The 19,510-nt window shown below is 44.9% G+C and overlaps 1 protein-coding gene across 1 annotated transcript in view; it reads left to right on the forward strand.

Moving 5' to 3' along the window:
• Window positions 1-19,510, forward strand: part of LOC132401662 (collagen alpha-1(XXIV) chain) — a 511,504-nt gene that overhangs the window by 389,377 nt on the left and 102,617 nt on the right. Inside the window, exons 44-47 of the mRNA XM_059983704.1 lie at window positions 687-740; window positions 1,938-1,991; window positions 8,750-8,803; window positions 13,765-13,872. Coding sequence (XP_059839687.1) covers window positions 687-740; window positions 1,938-1,991; window positions 8,750-8,803; window positions 13,765-13,872 — 270 coding nt within the window. The remainder of the gene's footprint in view (window positions 1-686; window positions 741-1,937; window positions 1,992-8,749; window positions 8,804-13,764; window positions 13,873-19,510) is intronic.

The following is a 19,510-nucleotide window of genomic DNA, read 5'->3' on the forward strand; positions in this document are numbered from 1 at the left end:
CCTGGTGAATCTCCACTGTACCCTCTCTAATCCAGGCAGCATCCTGGTAAATCTCCTCTGCACCCTCTCTAAACCAGGCAGCATCCTGGTAAACCTCCTCTGCACCCTCTCTAACCCAGGCAGCATCCTGGTAAACCTCCTCTGCACCCTCTCTAAACCAGGCAGCATCCTGGTAAACCTCCTCTGCACCCTCTCTAACCCAGGCAGCATCCTGGTAAATCTCCTCTGCACCCTCTCTAACCCAGGCAGCATCCTGGTAAATTTCCTCTGCACCCTCTCTAACCCAGGCAGCATCCTGGTAAACCTCCTCTGCACCCTCTCTAACCCAGGCAGCATCCTGGTAAACCTCCTCTGCACCCTTTCTACAGCTTCCACATCCGATAAAGAGCCAGCCAGAACTGTGGGGGATCGGAGGTGAAGTGCCGTCCTGGGAGAAGTTTATAAAATTACAAGCGGTATAGATAGGGTAGACAGTCAGAGTACAAGGCAAAAATGTCAACCACTGGAGGACACCTCTCAGGAACGTAAAACCAAATCTTTGCAGCAACCTATCAACTCCTACGGCAACTTTGAGAGTCCTAGGGCTGCTTGCTCAACCTGTTCTTGAGTAATGTTGTAGTGTTGATTAACTTCTCAAGAACTGACTGTACAATTGACTGGTCTCACTTTGTAACCAAAACCGGCAGGGTTACCCTGGGGTTCCTGGACCAAGAGGAAACGTGGGACAGCAAGGAAGACCGGTAGGGCATATTGATAAAAAAAATTTGAATGAGTAATCAAACTGTGACCATTAAACTTCAAAAATCTCGCCTGACTTACCAGGAACAAGTTTCAAAATCTATACTGATGACTGGAGCAGATTCCCATGGCATTAAACAGGGAATGCTGCTCTGTGTGAGGGGCAGGCCTAAGGGAGGGTCACACTGTGGGAGGGGCAGGCCTAAGGGAGGGTCACATTGTGGGAGGGGCGGTACTGAGGGAGAGTCACACTGTGGGAGGGGCAGGCCTAAGGGAGGGTCACACAGTGGGAGGGGCGGTACTGAGGGAGAGTCACACTGTGGGAGGGGCAGGCCTCAGGGAGGGTCACACTGTGGGAGGGGTGGTACTGAGGGAGGGTCGTACTGAGGGAGGGTCACACTGTGGGAGGGGCAGGCATAAGGGAGGGTCACACTGTGGGAGAGATAGTAGTAAGTGAGGGTCACACTGTGGGAGGGGTGGTAGTAAGGGAGGGTCACACTGTGGGAGGGGCGGTACTGAGGGAGGGTCACACTGTGGGAGGGGTGGTACTGAGGGAGGGTCACTGTGGGAGAGGTGGTAGTAAGGGAGGGTCAAACTGCGGGTGGGATAGTAGTAAAGGAGGGTCACACTGGGAGGGGCGGTACTGAGGGAGGGTCACATTGTGGGAGGGGTGGTACTGAGGGAGGGTCACTGGGAGAGGTGGTAGTAAGGGAGGGTCAAACTGCGGGTGGGATAGTAGTAAAGGAGGGTCACACTGTGGGAGGGGCGGTACTGAGGGAGGGTCACACTGTGGGAGGGGTGGTACTGAGGGAGGGTCATTGTGGGAGAGGTGGTAGTAAGGGAGGGTCAAACTGCGGGAGGGATAGTAGTAAAGGAGGGTAACACTGTGGGAGGGATAGTAGTAAGGGAGGGTCACACTGTGGAACGAGTGGGGGGGAGCCTTGTCGAAGGTTAGGATCGAACCTTGGTCACCAGAACACTGAGGCCAATACTGTGCCAACTGCCTCTCTGTGACACACCTTAGTAATTATCATGTTGGTGTCCATGGGATAGACATATATATATCTCGTACACAACAGTCTTCATTTTATAGCAGTTGTCTGTTGTCAACAAGTTTGGGAGAGGTAACATGGGAAAGTTCCTGAAGTTTACGCTAATGATCAGCCTTGGACATTCTGTTTGTTTTTGCCCCATTGCAGGGAAATCCAGGGAGACCAGGCATGCCAGGGCTCAAAGGGGAGAAGGGTCTGGAGGTACGTGCACCACTTCTCCATAGAAGTGGTCCGAGCCATTGAAAGCAACACACACAAAATTCTGGAGGAACCCAGCAAGTCAGGCAGCATCTATGGAGGGGAATCAACAGTCGATGTTTTGGGCCAAGACCCTTCATCAGGACTGGAAAGGAAGGGGGCAAAAGCCAGGAAGAGAAGGTGAGGGAGGGTGGGAATGGGAGGAGTACAAGCTGGGAGGTGACAGGTGTGACCAGGTGAGGGGGAAGGTGGGTGTGCGGGAGGCGGGGGGGATGAAGTAAGAAGCTGGGAGGTGACAGGTGTGACCAGGTGAGGGGGAAGGTGGGTATGTGGGAGGCAAGGGGGGATGAAGTAAGAAGCTGGGAGGTGACAGGTGTGACCAGGTGAGGGGGAAGGTGGGTATGTGGGAGGCAGGGGGGGATGAAGTAAGAAGCTGGGAGGTGACAGGTGTGACCAGGTGAGGGGGAAGGTGGGTGTGCGGGAGGCGGGGGGGATGAAGTAATAAGCTGGGAGGTGACAGGTGTGACCAGGTGAGGGGGAAGGTGGGTGTGTGGGAGGCGGGGTGGGGATGAAGTAAGAAGCTGGGAGGTGATAGGTAGAAAAGGTGAAGGGCTGAAGAAGGAGGAATCTGATAGGAAAGGAGAGCGACCCTGGAAGAAAGGGAAGGAGGACAGGAACCAGAGAAAGGTAATGGCCAGGTGGGAAAAAGAAAACGGGTGAGAGAGGAATCAGAATGGGGAAAGGAGAAAGAGAGATGTGGGGGAGAGAGAGAAATTACCAGAATTTGGAGAGATTAATATTCCAGTTCAGATTGGAGGCTACCTAGACATAATATGAGATGTTGCTCTCCGACCTGAGAGTGGCCTCATTGTGGAGGCCACAGGCTCACATATCGGAATGGGAATGGGGAATGTTTGGCCTTTGGGAAGTCCTGCTGTTTTATGGAGATGAAAGCCATTTGCCCAATGAACATCAAGCCATGGAGAGCTGCAGTCTCCATCACCCACTGGTGCTGTTCCACGGGGGTCTGTGTTGAAACCACTTCTTTTCATGTCACATGTCAATGATCTGAATGAGAGAACTGATGGCTTTGTGCCCGATTTTGGACAATACAAAGATAAATGGAGGAGCGGGTAGTTTTGAGGAAGCAGGAAGGCTGCAACAGGCAAAGAAGTGACAGACGATATAGAGTGTAGAGAAATGTATAGCCATGCAGTTTGGTTGAGGGAATAAAGGTATTGACTATTTTCAAAGTGGGCAGGTAATTTAGAAACCAGAAGTGCAAAGGGACTTAGGAGTCCTGGTATAGGATTCTCTGAAAAGTTATCTTACAAGTTGAGTTGAAATGTTAGCATTCATTTTGAGAGGATTAGAATTTAAGAGCAATTATGTAATACTGAGGCTTTATATGGCATTGGGCAGACCACACTTAGAATGGTGTGGGCAGTATTGGGCCCCTTATCAAAGAAAAGATGTGCTGAAATTGGAGAGAGTCCAGGGCAGGTAATTGAGAATGATCCCAGGAATGAAAGGGGTTAACATTTGAGGAGTGTTTGGTGGCTCTGGGCCACCACTCACAGGGTTTAGAAGAAGCAAAATTCTAAAGCAATCAATAATTGAAAGGTCTATACAGCATAGAGTGGATACGGAGAGGATGTTTCCAATGGTGGCAGAGTGCAGGACCAGAGAGCACAGAATACAAGGACATTCCTTTAGAACAGAGATGAGGAGGAATTTCTTTAGCCAGAGGATGGTGAATCTGTGGAACTCATTGCAACCTCCGGCTGTGGTGGCCAAGTCATTGGGCATATTTAAAGTGGACATTGATAGGTTCTTGATTAGTCAGGGTGTCAAAGGTCACAGGGAGAAGGCAGAAGACTGAGGTTGAGAGGGATAATAAATCAGCCATGATGGAAGGGCAAAGCAGATTCAGTTGGTCAATGACTATTTCTGGCAGCTCATTCCAAACATGGACCCCAATTTGTGTGAAGAACTATACACATAAAATGCTAGAGGAACTCAATAAGTCAGGCAGCATTTATAGAAATGAGTAAACAATTGATATTTCATCAGGACAGATGAGCAGTCTTGGCCTGACACAATGACTCTTTATTCCTTTCCATAGATGCTGCCTGACCTGCAGAGTTCCTCCAGAATTTTGTGTGTGTTATACTGATGTCCTGTTCATTCACCGTCACCAGATCTAAATCAGGAGCTTAAGGTAAAGGAACTCTTAGGAGACAGTGATCATAATATGATAGAATTCACCCTGCAATTTGAGAGGGAGAAGCGAAAGTCAGATATATCAGTATTACAGTGGAGTAAAAGAAATTACAGAGGAGCATAAGAAAGTTGATTGGAAGAGGACACGAGCAGGGATGACGGCAGATCAGTAATGGCTAGAGCTTCTGGGAGCACTGCAAGGCACTGGATAGATGCATCCCAAAGAAAAATACGTTTTTTAAAGGCAGGATGATGCAACCATAGCTGACAAGTGAAGTTAAAGCCAACATAAAAGCCAAAGAGAGGGCAGATAATAAAGCAAAAAATTAGTGGGAAGTTAGAGGATTGGGAAGCTTTTAAAAATGAACAGAAAGCAATTAAATCATACTGGAAAACAGAATGATGGAGTGCAGGATGAGCCAGCAGGATTACAGTAGATGATAGGTGTAACATGAATGTAAGGAAGGACAAGACGACGACTGGGTACAAGTGCAGACAGAACAAAGGGTGAAATTGCACCACAGAGGCAAAATTCAAAAGGGCGAAGAATTCAGGACAGAAGGAGCTGTATTTAAATGCACATAGCATTCGGAATTTGGTGGACTAACTCGTGGCACGATGAGAGATTGGTCAGTATGACGTTGTGGGGATTACTGAGTCGTGGCTGAAAGAAGGCCACAGTTGGGAGCTTAACATCAAAGGATGTACTCGGTATCAAAAGGACAAGCAGGAAGGTGGTGGTGTGACTCTTTTGGTAAGAGATGGAATTACATCTTTAGAAAGAATTGCCATAGGGTCAGAGAATGTTGAATCTTTGTGGTTGGAGTTAGGAAACTACAAGGGTAACGGGAACCATATATAGGCCTCCAAATAATAGCCATCCCAGAGTCCTAAGAGAGGTTACTGAAGAGATGACAGATGCATTGGTCATGGTCTTTCAAGAATCACTGGATTCTGGCGTGATATCAGAGGACTGGCAAAAGAAAGAAAAGTGTTGGCAAGTTAGCTACAGCTGAGTGGTTCGGAAAGTGCTGGAATCCATTATTAAGGATGAGGTTTTGGGGCACCTGCAGACTAATGATAAAATAAGTCAAAGTCATCATGGTTTCTGTAAAGGGAAATCTTGCCTGACAAATTTGTTAGAGTTCTTCAAAGAAATAACAAGCAGGGTGAACAAAGGAGAGGCAGTGGATGTCATTTACTTGGATTTTCAGAAGGCATTTGATAAGATGCCACACATGAGACTGCTTAACAAGATAAAATCCTATGGTGTTACAGGAAAGATACTGGCATGGATAGAGGAATGGCTGACAGGCAGGAGGCAGCAAGTGGGAATAAAAGGGGCCTTTTCTGGTTGGCTGTCAGTGACTCGTGGTGTTCCTCGGGGGTCAGTATTGGGACCACTACTTTTCACATTGTTTGTTAATGACTTGGATAGTGGAATTGATGATTGTGTGACAGAATTTGTGGATGATACAAAGATAGGTGGAAGGATAGTGAGTGCTGAGGAAGCAATGTGATCGCAGCAGGACTTAGACAAATTGAAACAATAGACAAAAAAGCGGCAGATGGAGTGCAGTGTTGGGAAATGTACTAGAAACATAGAACATAGAAAACATAGACAGTAGGTGCAGGAATAGGCCATTCGGCCCTTCCAGCCTGCACCGCCATTCAGTATGATCATGACTGATCCTCCAACTCAGAACCCTGTACCTGCTATAGAAACATATTAGAAACTATTATGCATTTTGGTAAAAAAGTACAACAGTGCAGACTATTATCTAAATAGGGAGAAATTTCAAACATCAGAGGTCAGAGTAACTTAGGAGTCCTTGTGCAAGACTCCCAGAAGGTTAATTTACAGGTTGAGTCTGGGGTGAAGAAGGCAAATTCAACGTTGAAAGTACTAGATAGGATGGATGTGGAGAGGATGTTTCCTTTGGTGGGGGTATCCAGAACTAGAGGGCACGGCCTCAGAATTGAGGGATGACCTTTTAGAACAGGAGAACTTTTTTTAGCCAGAGAGTAGTGGAATGCTCTGCCACAGACTGTGGTGGAGGCTAAGTCTGTGCATATATTTAAGGCAGAAGTTAATAGTTTCCTGTTTGGTCAGGGCATCAAAGGATATGGCGAGAAGGCAGGTATTTGGGGTTAAGTGGGATCCAAGATCAGCCATGATAGAATGGTGGAGCAGACTCGATGGGCTGAATGGCGTAATTCTTTTCCTATGTCTTATGGTCTTATGGTCTAAATAATCCATAGGGAGGGAAAAGGTGAAATATGAAGATAAGCTTGCCGATATTGTCAAGAAATACCAAAAATTATTTCAGATATATAAAGAGTAAAAGAGAGGCAAGAATAGATATTGAACACTGAAGAGGTAGTAATAGGAGACAAGGAAATGGTGGGAGAACTTAGTAAGTATTTTGCATCAGTCTTCACTGTGGAAGACACTAACAGAATGCCAGAAATGTGGGAGTGTCGGGGGGCAGATGTGAGTGCTGTTTCTATTACTAAGGAGAAGATACTTGGGAAATTGAAAGTTCTGAAGGTAGATAACCCAGCTGGAGCAGATGGACTACACCTGTGTTCTGAAAGAGGTAGCTGAAGAAATTTTGGAAGCATTAGTAATACTCTTTCATTAGATTCTGGTGTGGTGCCGGGGGACTGGGAAATTGCATATGTCAAGAAGAGAGGGAAGCAGAAGAAAATAAATTATTGGCCAGTTAGCCTGACCCCAGTGGTTGCAAAGATTTTGGAGTCGATTTTTAAAGATGAGGTTTTGAGGTACTTGGAGGTATATGATAAAGTAGGCCATAGTCAGCATGGTTTCCTCAAGGGGAAATCCTTTCTGACAAATCTGTTGGAATTCTTTGAGGATAGACAACGGAGAATCAGTGGATGGTGTGTACTTGGATTTTCAGAAGGCCTTTGACAATGTGCCACGCATAAGGCTGCTTAACAAGATAAGAGTCCATGGTATTACAGGAAAGATACAAGCATGGATAGAGCATTGGCTGATTGACAGAAGGCAATGAGTGGGAATAAAGGAAGCCTTTTCTGGCTGGCTGCCGGTGAGTTGTGTTATTCCACAGGGGTCTGTGTTGGGACCAATTCTTTTTCCATTGTATGTCAATAATTTGGATGACGGAATTGATGGGGTAGGTAGTGTTGAGGAAGCAGGGAGACTGCAGAAGGACCTAGACGGATTGGGAAAATGGGCAAAGAAGTGGCAGATGGAACACAATGTTGGGATGTGTATGGTCATACACTTTGGTTGAAGGAATAAAAGGGTGGACTATTTTATAAATGGGGAACAGGTTTAGAAACCCAATTCACAAAGGGACTTGGGAGTCCTTGTGTATGATTCCCTAAAGGATAATTTGCAGGTTGGGTCTGGTGAGGAAGGCAAATAAAATGTTAGCATCCATTTTGAAAGGATTAGAATATAAAATCAAGAATGTTGAGGAAACTGGCTGACATTGGAGAGGGTTCAGAAGATGTTCACAAAAATGATTCTGGGAATGAAATGGTTATTGTATGAGGAGTGATTGGTGGCTCTGGGACCTGTACCCACTGGAATTTAGAAGAATGAAGGGGTATCTCATTGAAACCTATTGAATATTGCAAGGCCAAGATAGAATGAACATGGAGAGGATGCTTCCTGTGGTGGGGGAGTCCTGACCAATGGGCGCAGTCTCAGGATAGAGGGACGTCCATTTAGAACAGAGTGGAAGAGCAATTTCTTTATCCAGAGGGTGGTGAATCTGCGGAATTTGTTGCTAGAGTCAGCTGTGGAGGCCAGGTCACTGGGTATATTTCGGGCAGAGCTGATATACTTTCGATTAGTAAACAGTTACGGGAAAAGGTAGGAGAATGGGGTTGAGAGGGAAATGGATCAGCCATGATGAAATGACAGAGAAGACTCAAATAGCCTAATTCTGCTCCTATGTCTTATGGTCTAAACCATAGGTGTCAAACTCAAGGCCCGCGGGCCATATCCGGCCTGGCTTACAATTATATCCGGCCCGCGAGATCATTTTAGATAGATCTATTATTTTAATTATTAATGGCCCGGCGATATGAAGCCTGTGATTGTAAGTTAATACCAATCATAAAAATAATGTCTTCTCAGCAGTCTTCTTCATAAGAAATGGAATTTGTGAAGTGAAACACTTTGTAGTTATAGCAGAGAACAGGCTGAAAAAACGGAGGCAAAGAAAGCTGTGTTCGCACGCGCCTGACTGATCCGGCCCGCATGAAGCTGCATTTTGCCCAATCCGGCCCGTGACCTAAAATGAGTTTGACACCCCTGGTCTAAACCCTGGAACTCTTCCCAACCAGCACCTGCAAGATAGAGTTCATTTTAGAGAAGTGTGAAGTGATTCACTTTGGAAGATCACATCTGAAGGCAGGGTACAGGGTTAATGGTAGGATACATAATGTTGTTATGGACTCTGTTCAATGTACAGAGGGCTGGATTGAGCGCAGTGCCCTACATGTCAGTAAATCTGAGTTCAGAACTTTCATGTTGACAGGGATTAAAAGGAGCAAAAGGCAATCATGGCGAGGCGGGAGCACCCGGTTTACCGGTGAGTAACCCTCACTTCATCTGTGTGTACTTGAGAGCATTTGATGGCAGCCCGGTAGCATAACGGTTAGCACAATGCTTTACAGTGCCTCTGACCTGGGTTCAATTCTGCCACTGTTTGTAAGAGGTGAGTGGGTTCTTCCCGTGACCGTCTGGTTTTCTCCGAGTGCTTCGGTTTCATTCCACATCTCGGCAGTGTAGAAGTTAGGGTTAGTAAGTTGTGGGCATGCTACACTGGCGTTGGAAGAGTAGCAACACTTGTAAGATGCCCCCAGCACATCCTCAGAGTGTGTTAGTTGTTGATGCAAGTGACACATTTCACTGTGTTACTTAGAACACAGAACATTACAGCACAGTATAGGCACTTCAGCCCACAAGGATGGGCTGACCTTTTAGCCTGCTCTAAAATCAATCTAACTCTTCCTTCCCTCATAATCCTCCATTATTCTATCATCCGTTGCCTATCTAAAGAGTTTCTTAAATGTCCCTCATGTATCTGCCTCTACCACCCCTGGTAGGGTGTTCCACACACCACCCCTAGTCTCTGTGTTTTAAAATAATCATCCCTCGACATCCCCCTTGTACTTTCCTCCAATCATCTTAAAATTATGCCCCTTGCATTAGCCATTTATGCCTTGGGAAAAACGTTCTAGCCCTCCACTCAATCTATGCCTCCTATCAACTCTCTCCGACTGGCCCCCAGTCACTGTCCTCGGGAGGAACAGGTTAGTAAGAAACCACGAGGAGGGAGATTGTCATCATTATTATTATTATTAGTGTACTGTTGTCACTTGTAACAAGGTACAGTACAGCATAGCATTCCTACAAATCAATTCATTACACAGTGCATTGAAGTAGAACAAGGGAAAACAATAACAGAATGCAGAATAAAGTGTTACAGCTACAGAGAAAGTTTGGTACAGGTAGACAAGGTGCAAGATCATAACAAGGTAGGCTCTGAGGTGAAGAGTCTATTTCATTGAGTTGCCATTGAGCCTGGGGACAAGTGCTTTCAGTCTTTTGTATCTTCTGCCTGATGGGGGCGGGGGGTGATACATATGAGAATCAGCCATGGATCATCAATTTCAAAACTAGCAGACACAATGAGAAAGACAACTATAGGAACAGATGCTGAAGGAGGAGAACTGAATCCTACTCGCATTGTGAGCTCCTTCAGTGAGCTGCTTTGGAAACAGACCATGGGTCAATCTCATGTACACAGAGAATGAGGCTGTGTTAATTGTCCTATATCAAAACCCCCGGGGTGAGACCGATGTGGACCGCAGATGGTTCAGCTTGACATTCGGGTCAGGAACAGCCCCTTTGGTCCACAATGTCTGATGCCGATCTAACGGCCAACACCTGATCCCTATCCTTCCATCCCTTGTCTGTTCATTTGCCTGTCTAAAAGACTCTTCAATGTTGCAGATGTATTTTCTTCAACCACCATCCCGGCAACCTGTTCCAGACACCCACCATTCTGTAAAATAATGTGCCCTCTCATCTCCTTTAAACTTTCCCCAACTCACCTTAAACCTGTAGTATGCCCTCCAGTATTTGTCATTTCCACCTATAATCTGACTGTCTATCCTATCGATATCACTCATTATTTTATGAGTTTCTACCAGGTCGCTCCTCAGCGTTCAATGCTGCACAGAAAACTATTCTGGTCGCCTCATTATAGAAAGGATGCGGAAGCTTTAGGAATGGTACTTCCTGGATTAGTGAACATGTCTTACAAAGATAGGTTGAGTGAGCTAGAGCTTTACTCTTTGGAGTGATAGAGGATGAGAGGAGAGATGTACAAGATGATAAGACGCATCTGTAGAGTGGACAGTCAGAGACTTTTTTTCCCAGGGTGAAAGTAGCTCATACAAAGGTGCATAATTTTAAAGGTGTTTGGAGGAAAGCATTTGGTGATGGCAGGGGTAGGTTTTTTACACAGAATGGTGGGCGCATGAGACACCCTGCCAGGGGTGGTGGTAGAGGCAGATACATTTAGGGACATTTAAGAAGCTCTTAGATAGGCACAAGAATGATAGAAAAATGAAGGGTTATGCTGGAGGGCAGGGTTAGATTGATCTTAGAGTAGGTTAAAAGGTCGGCACAGAATTGTGGGCCGAAGGGCCTGTACTTTTCTATGTTCTTAAAACAATCAAAAACAAGTAAGTACATCAAACATGATCAGAGTCAAAATTGTTCAGGGTTTCTCTCCTAAATCTTTGAAATCCTTCGTATGAATTACTTCCTCTCAACTATGGCCTTCGATGGTTTTCCACAGTTAAGATGTCCTCCATCTGTAATTCGATGGAACTACTGAATATATTGAAGTAAACTGCAATTTTACTCACTCAAATTGTATTCAATCATCCACTGTGCTATATTTGTTCCTATGAATATGAAAGGAAGGGGGTTTGTTTTGATGTTGTTGCTTTGTCGCTTGTTCTGTTCTGTTTTGTGTGTCCTGTGCTGTTCTGTTGAATGTTGTGAGCATGCCGTGTTGGTGACGGAAAGTGTGGTAACACTTGCGGGCTGCCCCCAACACATCCTTCCGTGAATTGATCGTTCACACGAATAACACGTTTCACCATATGTTTTGATGTACATGTGATAAAGAAATCTGAAAAGCTTGATGTTTTCAAAGCTGATGTGTCCACAGTACCATCACTCTGTGGCTCGTTCAAAGTCACAACCTTCCACATCTTCTCTATCAGAAGCTTCAGCTCTCTTAATCCACAGCTCCTTTCTCCCTCTTGGTTCAAAGTTCGAAGTACATGTACATCACTATGTACAACCTTGAGGTCCATGTTCTTGCGGGCACTGACAGGAAAATAAAGAAATACAATAGAACTTTGAAAAACCACATGTAAACAAAAATTGACAAACAATTGTTGTGCAAAAGAAGAAAAATTGTACAAATAATAAAAAAGTAGGTAAATAATACCGAGAATATTAGTTGTAGAGTCCTTGAAAGTGAACCCATAGATGGAGGAATCAGTTCAGAGTTGAGTTGACTGAAGTTATCTCTGTTGGTTCAAGAGGCTACTGGTTGTGGGTAACTGCTGTTCCTGAACCTGGTGATGTGGGAGCTAAGGCTCTTGTATCTCTTTCCTGATGTCAGTAGCAAGAAGAGGGCATAGCCTCTTCTGTATTTGATTTCACTCCTGTTTCACTCAGTTTCCACCAACCTTAGCTATCTCTGTCTCTCCTACCATTCAGGGAAGTAGACACTGGGTCCTATCTTACACAATAAATTAGGACAATAACTTTCCTTATGCTGTAAAGTTTGGACAAAAGGTGAACAACTTGGGATCTTCATCATTCATCAACTTTGCCTCCAGCTTCCACCCTGCACTTAAATTTTCCCCCAGCCCCACCTTCTTATTCTGGCTTCTACATCCTTCCTTCCCAATCCTCAGGAAAGGTTCCAGCCCAAAACATCAACTGTTTATTCCCCTCCATAGATGCTGCCTGACCTGCTGAGTTCGTCCAGCAATTTGTGTGAGATTTTTTCTGGATTTCCAGCAACTGAAGAATCTCCCGTGTTTACAACTAAGAATCAACCCATCCAGAAAACCCTGAACGTATATTTCACAAGCTATGAGGTAGCTCAAGTCCATAAAACCAGGGAGAAATTAGAAGTTTGCATAGATTCATCATGTCACCAAAGACTTGATTGTTTGTATCATAGCCTGGTATGGAAACAGCACTGTTCAGAAATGGAACTGAAAGTGGTGGATACAGCCTAGTCCATCACAGGCAAAACCCTCTCTTTACTGAGTGCATCTGTATGGATGCAGCAACAAGATAGCAGTGTCAAAGACCACAAACATCCAAGCCATGTCCTGTTCTCACTGCCAGCTTTGGGAAGTACAGAAGCCAGGTTCAGGAACAGATATTACCCCTCGACCATCAGGCTCCTGAACTAGCATGGATAACTCCACTCACCACGACTCTGAACTGATTCCACAACCTACACACTCACTTTTAAGGACTCTTTACAACTCATTCTCAGTATCAGTTATTTTTTACTTGCAAAGTTGTTTTGTTTTTGCACATTGGTTTTTTGGTCAGTCTTTGTTTATGTGTAGGCTTTTGCAAATTCTATTGTATTTCTTATTTTCCTATAAATGCCAGCGAGAAATCAAGATTCAAGCTTCAATAATGTTTAATGTCATTTCCAGTACACGATATAAAGGAAAACTAAATATTTGTTATTCTGGATCCAATGCAGCACAAAAAACACAATAAGATAAAGAGCACAATAATAATAATAATAATAAAGATAAATACATAAAATAACTTATTTCCATAGATTGATTGTCTGTTCATGAAGAAACAATCAACCTCTAGACACAGACGCGGGAGTGTCTGTACAAAAGGTGACTGACAGGAAATGATGAAGTAGTGGTGGTTGGGTGTGTGGAGGGGTGGGTTAGTGGGTGGAGGTGTTGATCAGCCTCTCTGCTTGGGGAAAGTAACTGTTTTTGGGTCTGGTGGTCCTGCATAGCCTCCTCCCTGATGGGACTGAGACAAACAGTCCACGAGCAGGGTGGGTGCACCTTTCTGTATATATCTCCTTGATGCTTTGATGGTTGGTAGGCTGGCGCATTGGGCCATTAGATTGCCCACTGTCGAGCCTTCTGTCCACCACAGCACAGTTTCTGTACCACGCAATGACCCAGCTTGTTAGGACACTCTCTACTGCACAGCTGTAGAATGACGTGAGTATGGATGTACAAAGTCCAGTTCTCTTCAGCCTCCTCAGAAAATAAAAGCATTGGTGAGCTTTCCAGATTGTGTAGAATGTCAAAGTAGTTTATGGTAACATATAGTACGTACTTTGAGAATAGCTTTTACTTCGAACTTTGAATTAAACCCACCCCTTCTCAGTGAAATGAATGACAGATCTGCCACCAATCCCATGCTCCACACGTTGCTATGTATTGACTTGTCGTACAGGGCATCACTGGACCACCTGGTACTAAAGGGGCGGCCGGATACCCTGGGCCAAGAGGAAATCCAGGGAATGCTGGAAAACCAGGACTGGCTGGAAGCCGTGGACCACCTGTAAGTAAATTCCATGCTTTATACGATAAGGTCTTTTAAGAGAGTTTTGGATTGGTACATGGAGCTTAGAAAAATAGAGGGCTATGGGTAAGCCTAGTCATTACTAAGGTAGGGACATGTTCGGCACAACGAAGGGCCTGTATTGTGCTGTAGGTTTTCTATGTTTCTATATCTCCATTCTGACTTTCCAGTAGAGCAGCCAAGCTATCTTCCTGATAATTAAAGGTGATAAACTATGTCCAGAGGGCATCAGAATCAGGTTTATTATCAATGACGTGAAATTGTCCTATTGCGGCAGCAGTACAGGGCAGGCAAATGGATCAGCCATGAAGAAATGGCGGAGCAGACTCGATGGGCCGAGTGGCCTAATTCTGCTCCTGTGACACCTATCAAAAACTACCAGAAATTACAAAATAAATAAATTGTGCAAATACAGGAATAGTGAGATAGTGTTCATGGGTTCTTTGTCCATTCAGCATTCAGATATCAGAGGGGAAGGAATTGTACCTGAAGTGTTGAGTGTGGGTATTCAGGCTCCTGTGCCTCCTGCTTGATGGTGGTAATAAGAAGAGAGCGTGTCCTGGGGAGGTTTCTTAATGATGGATGAAGCCTTCCTCGGACTCAACCTTTTGAAGATGTCCTCGAATGTGAGGAGGGTTCTCTCTGAGTTGGAGCTGGCTTACTCCACAACCGTCTGCTGGCTCTTTTGTTCCTAGTCTCTGGAGCCTCCATACCAGGCTGAGAGACAACCAGTCAGAATGCTCTCCACGGGATATCTGTTGACATTTGCTTTAATGTCACACCAAACTTCTCAAACTCCCAATGAAGTACACCACTGGCATGTCTTCGTCCTGATTGCATCAATATGGTGGGCACTGGACAGAACCTCTGAGATGCTGACACACACAAATCTGAAGCTTCTCACTCTTTCCACTGCTGAACCCTCAGTGAGACGCTCAACAGCAGGAAGCTATTTTGCAGCCTCATGAAACACTAGTTATGCACAGCTGCAGAGACGCATACAGTTCTGGTCGCCCAATCAGACCTGCTGAAGAGGTTAGCCAGGCTGCTCCCTTGATTAAAGAGCATGAGCTATAATGAAAGGTTGGACAAAAATGGGACATTTTTTCTGGAGCAATGAAAGCTGAGGGGATATACGTTAGGGAATCAAGGCCGAGACTGTTCTGGTGATGAATGAGGTGGGACTGTTCTGGAGATGAATGAGGTTGGGACTGTTCTGGAGATGGATGAGGTTGGGACTGTTCTGGAGATGGATGAGGTTGGGACTGTTCTGGAGATGGATGAGGTTGGGACTGTTCTGGAGATGGATGAGGTTGGGACTGTTCTGGAGATGGATGAGGTTGGGACTGTTCTGGTGATGAATGAGGTGGGACTGTTCTGGAGATGGATGAGGTTGGGACTGTTCTGGAGATGAATGAGGTGGGACTGTTCTGGAGATGAATGAGGTTGGGACTGTTCTGGAGATGAATGAGGTTGGAACTGTTCTGGAGATGAATGAGGTTGGGACTTTTCTGGAGATGAATGATGCTGGAACTGTTCCTGTGATAAATATAGACTGGACTGATTTGGTGATGAATGATGCTGGGACTGTTCAGGTGACAAACATGATCGGGATTATTCTGGTGGTGACAGAGATCGGACAGTTTTAGTGATGAACGATGTTGGGACTGTTCCTGTGATGAACAATGCAGGGACTGTTCCTGCGATGAACAATATTTGCACTGTTCCTGTGATGAACGATGTTCGGACTGTTCCTGTGATGAACAATATTTGCACTGTTCCTGTGATGCATGATGTTCGGACTTTTCCTGTGATAAACGATGTTTAGACTGTTCCCGTGTTGAACGATCTTTGGACTGTTCCTGTGATGAACGATATTGGGACTGGCTCTGAGATGAACGATGTTCGGACTGTTCCTGTGGTGAATGATGTTCAGACTGTTCCTGTGATGAACGATGTTCGGACTGTTCCTGTGATGAACGATGTTCGGACTGTTCCTGTGATGCATGGTGCTGGGAGTGTTCCTGTAATGAACATTGTCAGGACTGTTCCTGTGTTGAACGATGCTGGGACTGTTCCTGTGATGAACGATGTCGGGACTGTTCCTGAGATGAACAATATTTGGACTGTTCCTGTGATGAACAATGCAGGGACTGTTCCTGCGATGAACAATATTTGCACTGTTCCTGGAATGAATGAATTTCGGACATTTCCTGTGATGAACAATGTCTGGACTGTTCCTGTGATGAACGATGTTAGAACATTTCCGGTCATGAATGAAGTCGGGACTGTTCCTGTGCTGAACGATGTTGGGACTGAACCTGAGATGACTGATGTTCTGACTGTTCCTGTCATGAACGATGTTTGGACTTTTCCTGTGATGAACGATGTCGGGACTGATCCTGTGATAAACGATGTTTAGACTGTTCCTGTGTTGAACGATGTTTGGACTTTTCCTGTGATGAACGATATTGGGGCTGTTCCTGTGATGAACGATGTTTGGACTGTTCCCGTTATGAACGAAGTTGGGACTGTTTCTGTGTTGAACTATATTGGGGCTGTTCCTGTGATGAACGATGTTTAGACTGATCCTGAGATGAACGATGTACGGACTGTTCCTGTGATAAAAGATGTTGGGACTGTTCCTGTAATGAACAATATCAGGAGTGTTCCTGTGATGAACGATGTTTAGACTGATCCTGAGATGAACGATGTACGGACTGTTCCTGTGATAAAAGATGTTGGGACTGTTCCTGTAATGAACAATATCAGGAGTGTTCCTGTGATGATCGATGTTTGGACTTTTCCTGTGATGAACGATGTTGTGACTGATCCCGAGATGAATTATATTCTGACTGTTCCTGTGATTAATGAATTTCGGACTTTTCCTGAGATGAACGATGTTCGGACTGTTCCTGTGATGAACGATGTCGGAGCTGTTCCTGTGATGAACGATGTTGGGACTGTTCCTGTGATGAACGATGTCGGGACTGTTCCTGAGATGAACGATGTTTGGACTTTTCCTGTGATGAACGATGTCGGGACTGATCCTGTGATAAACGATGTTTAGACTGTTCCTGTGTTGAACAATGTTTGGACTTTTCCTGTGATGAACGATATTGGGGTTGTTCCTGTGATGAACGATGTTTGGACTGTTCCCGTTATGAACGAAGTTGGGACTGTTTCTGTGTTGAACTATATTGGGGCTGTTCCTGAGATGAACGATGTTCGGACTGTTCCTGTGATGAACGATGTCGGAGCTGTTCCTGTGATGAACAATATTTGCACTGTTCCTGTGATGAATGATTTTCAGTCTTTTCCTGTGATGAATAATATTTGGACTGTTCCTGCGATGAACGATGTCGAGACTGTTCCTGTGATGAATGATATTGGGGCAGTTCCTGTGATGAACGATGTTCGGACTGTTCCTGTGATGAACAATATTCGGACTGTTCCTGTGATGAAAGATGTTCGGACTGTTCCTGTGATGCATGATGTTCGGACTGGTCCTGTGATGAACGATGTTCGGACTGTTCCTGTGATGAATGATGTTCAGACTGTTACTGTCATGAACGATGTCGGGACTGTTCCTGTGATGAACGATGTTTGGACTGTTCCCGTTATGAACGATGTTGGGATTGTTCCTGTGATGAACGATATTGGGGCTGTTCCTGTTATGAACGATGTTCGGACTGTTCTTGTGATGAACGATTTACAGACTGTTCCTATGATGAGCGATGTTCGAACAGTTCCTGTGATAAAAGATGTCAGGACTGTTCCTGTCATGAACAATGTCGGGACTGTTCCTGTGATGAACGATGCAGGGACTGTTCCTGTGATGAATGATTTTCAGTCTTTTCCTGTGATGAACAATGTTGGGACAGTTCCTGTGATCAACTATATTGGGATGTTCCTGTGCTGAACGATGTTACGAATGTTCCTGTGATGAATAATATTTGGACTGTTCCCGTTATGAACGATGTTGGGACTGTTCCTGTGATGAACGATATTTGGACTGTTCCTGTGATGAACGATATTTGCACTGTTCCTGTGATCAACAATATTTGGACTGTTCCTGTGATCAACAATATTTGGACTGTTCCTGTGATCAACAATATTTGCACTGTTCCTGTGATCAACAATATTTGCACTGTTCCTGAGATGAATGATTTTCAGTCTTTTCCTGTGATGAATAATATTTGGACTGTTCCTGCGATGAACGATGTCGAGACTGTTCCTGTGATGAATGATATTGGGGCTGTTCCTGTGATGAACGATGTTCGGACTGTTCCTGTGATGAACAATATTCGGACTGTTCCTGTGATGAAAGATGTTGGGACTGTTCCTGTGATGAATGATGTTTGGACTGTTCCTGTGATGAAAGATGTTGGGACTGTTCCTGTGATGAACGATGTTTGGACTGTTCCTGTGATAAACGATGTTCGGACTGTTCCTGTGATGAACAATATTCGGACTGTTCCTGTGATGAACGATGCTTGGACTGTTCCTGTGATAAACGATGTTCGGACTGTTCCTGTGATGAATGATGTTCAGACTGTTACTGTCATGAACGATGTCGGGACTGTTCCTGTGATGAACAATGTTCGGACTGTTCCTGTCATGAACGATGTCAGGACTGTTCCTGTGATGAACGATGTTTGGACTGTTCCTGTGATAAACGATGTTCGGACTGTTCCTGCGATGAACGATGTCGAGACTGTTCCTGTGATGAATGATATTGGGGCTGTTCCTGTGATGAACGATGTTCGGACTGTTCCTGTGATGAACAATATTCGGACTGTTCCTGTGATGAAAGATGTTGGGACTGTTCCTGTGATGAATGATGTTTGGACTGTTCCTGTGATGAAAGATGTTGGGACTGTTCCTGTGATGAACGATGTTTGGACTGTTCCTGTGATAAACGATGTTCGGACTGTTCCTGTGATGAACAATATTCGGACTGTTCCTGTGATGAACGATGCTTGGACTGTTCCTGTGATAAACGATGTTCGGACTGTTCCTGTGATGAATGATGTTCAGACTGTTACTGTCATGAACGATGTCGGGACTGTTCCTGTGATGAACAATGTTCGGACTGTTCCTGTCATGAACGATGTCAGGACTGTTCCTGTGATGAACGATGTTTGGACTGTTCCTGTGATAAACGATGTTCGGACTGTTCCTGTGATGAATGATGTTCAGACTGTTACTGTCATGAACGATGTCTGGACTGTTCCTGTGATGAACAATGTTCGGACTGTTCCTGTCATGAACGATGTCGGGACTGTTCCTGTGATGAAAGATGTTTGGACTATTCCTGTGATGAACTATATTGGAGTTGTTCCTCTGATGAACGATGCACGGACTGTTCCTGTCATGAACGATGACGGGACTGTTCCTGTGAAGAACAATGTGTGGATTGTTCCTGTGATGAATGATATTTGGAATGTTCCTGTGATGAACGATGTTTGGACTGTTCCTGTGATAAACGATGTTCGGACTGTTCCTGTGATGAACAATATTTGGACTGTTCCTGTGATGAACGATGCTTGGACTGTTCCTGTGATAAACGATGTTCGGACTGTTCCTGTGATGAATGATGTTCAGACTGTTACTG

This window comes from Hypanus sabinus, chromosome 11 (assembly GCF_030144855.1).
Source record: "Hypanus sabinus isolate sHypSab1 chromosome 11, sHypSab1.hap1, whole genome shotgun sequence".
Classification (NCBI taxonomy): domain Eukaryota; kingdom Metazoa; phylum Chordata; class Chondrichthyes; order Myliobatiformes; family Dasyatidae; genus Hypanus; species Hypanus sabinus.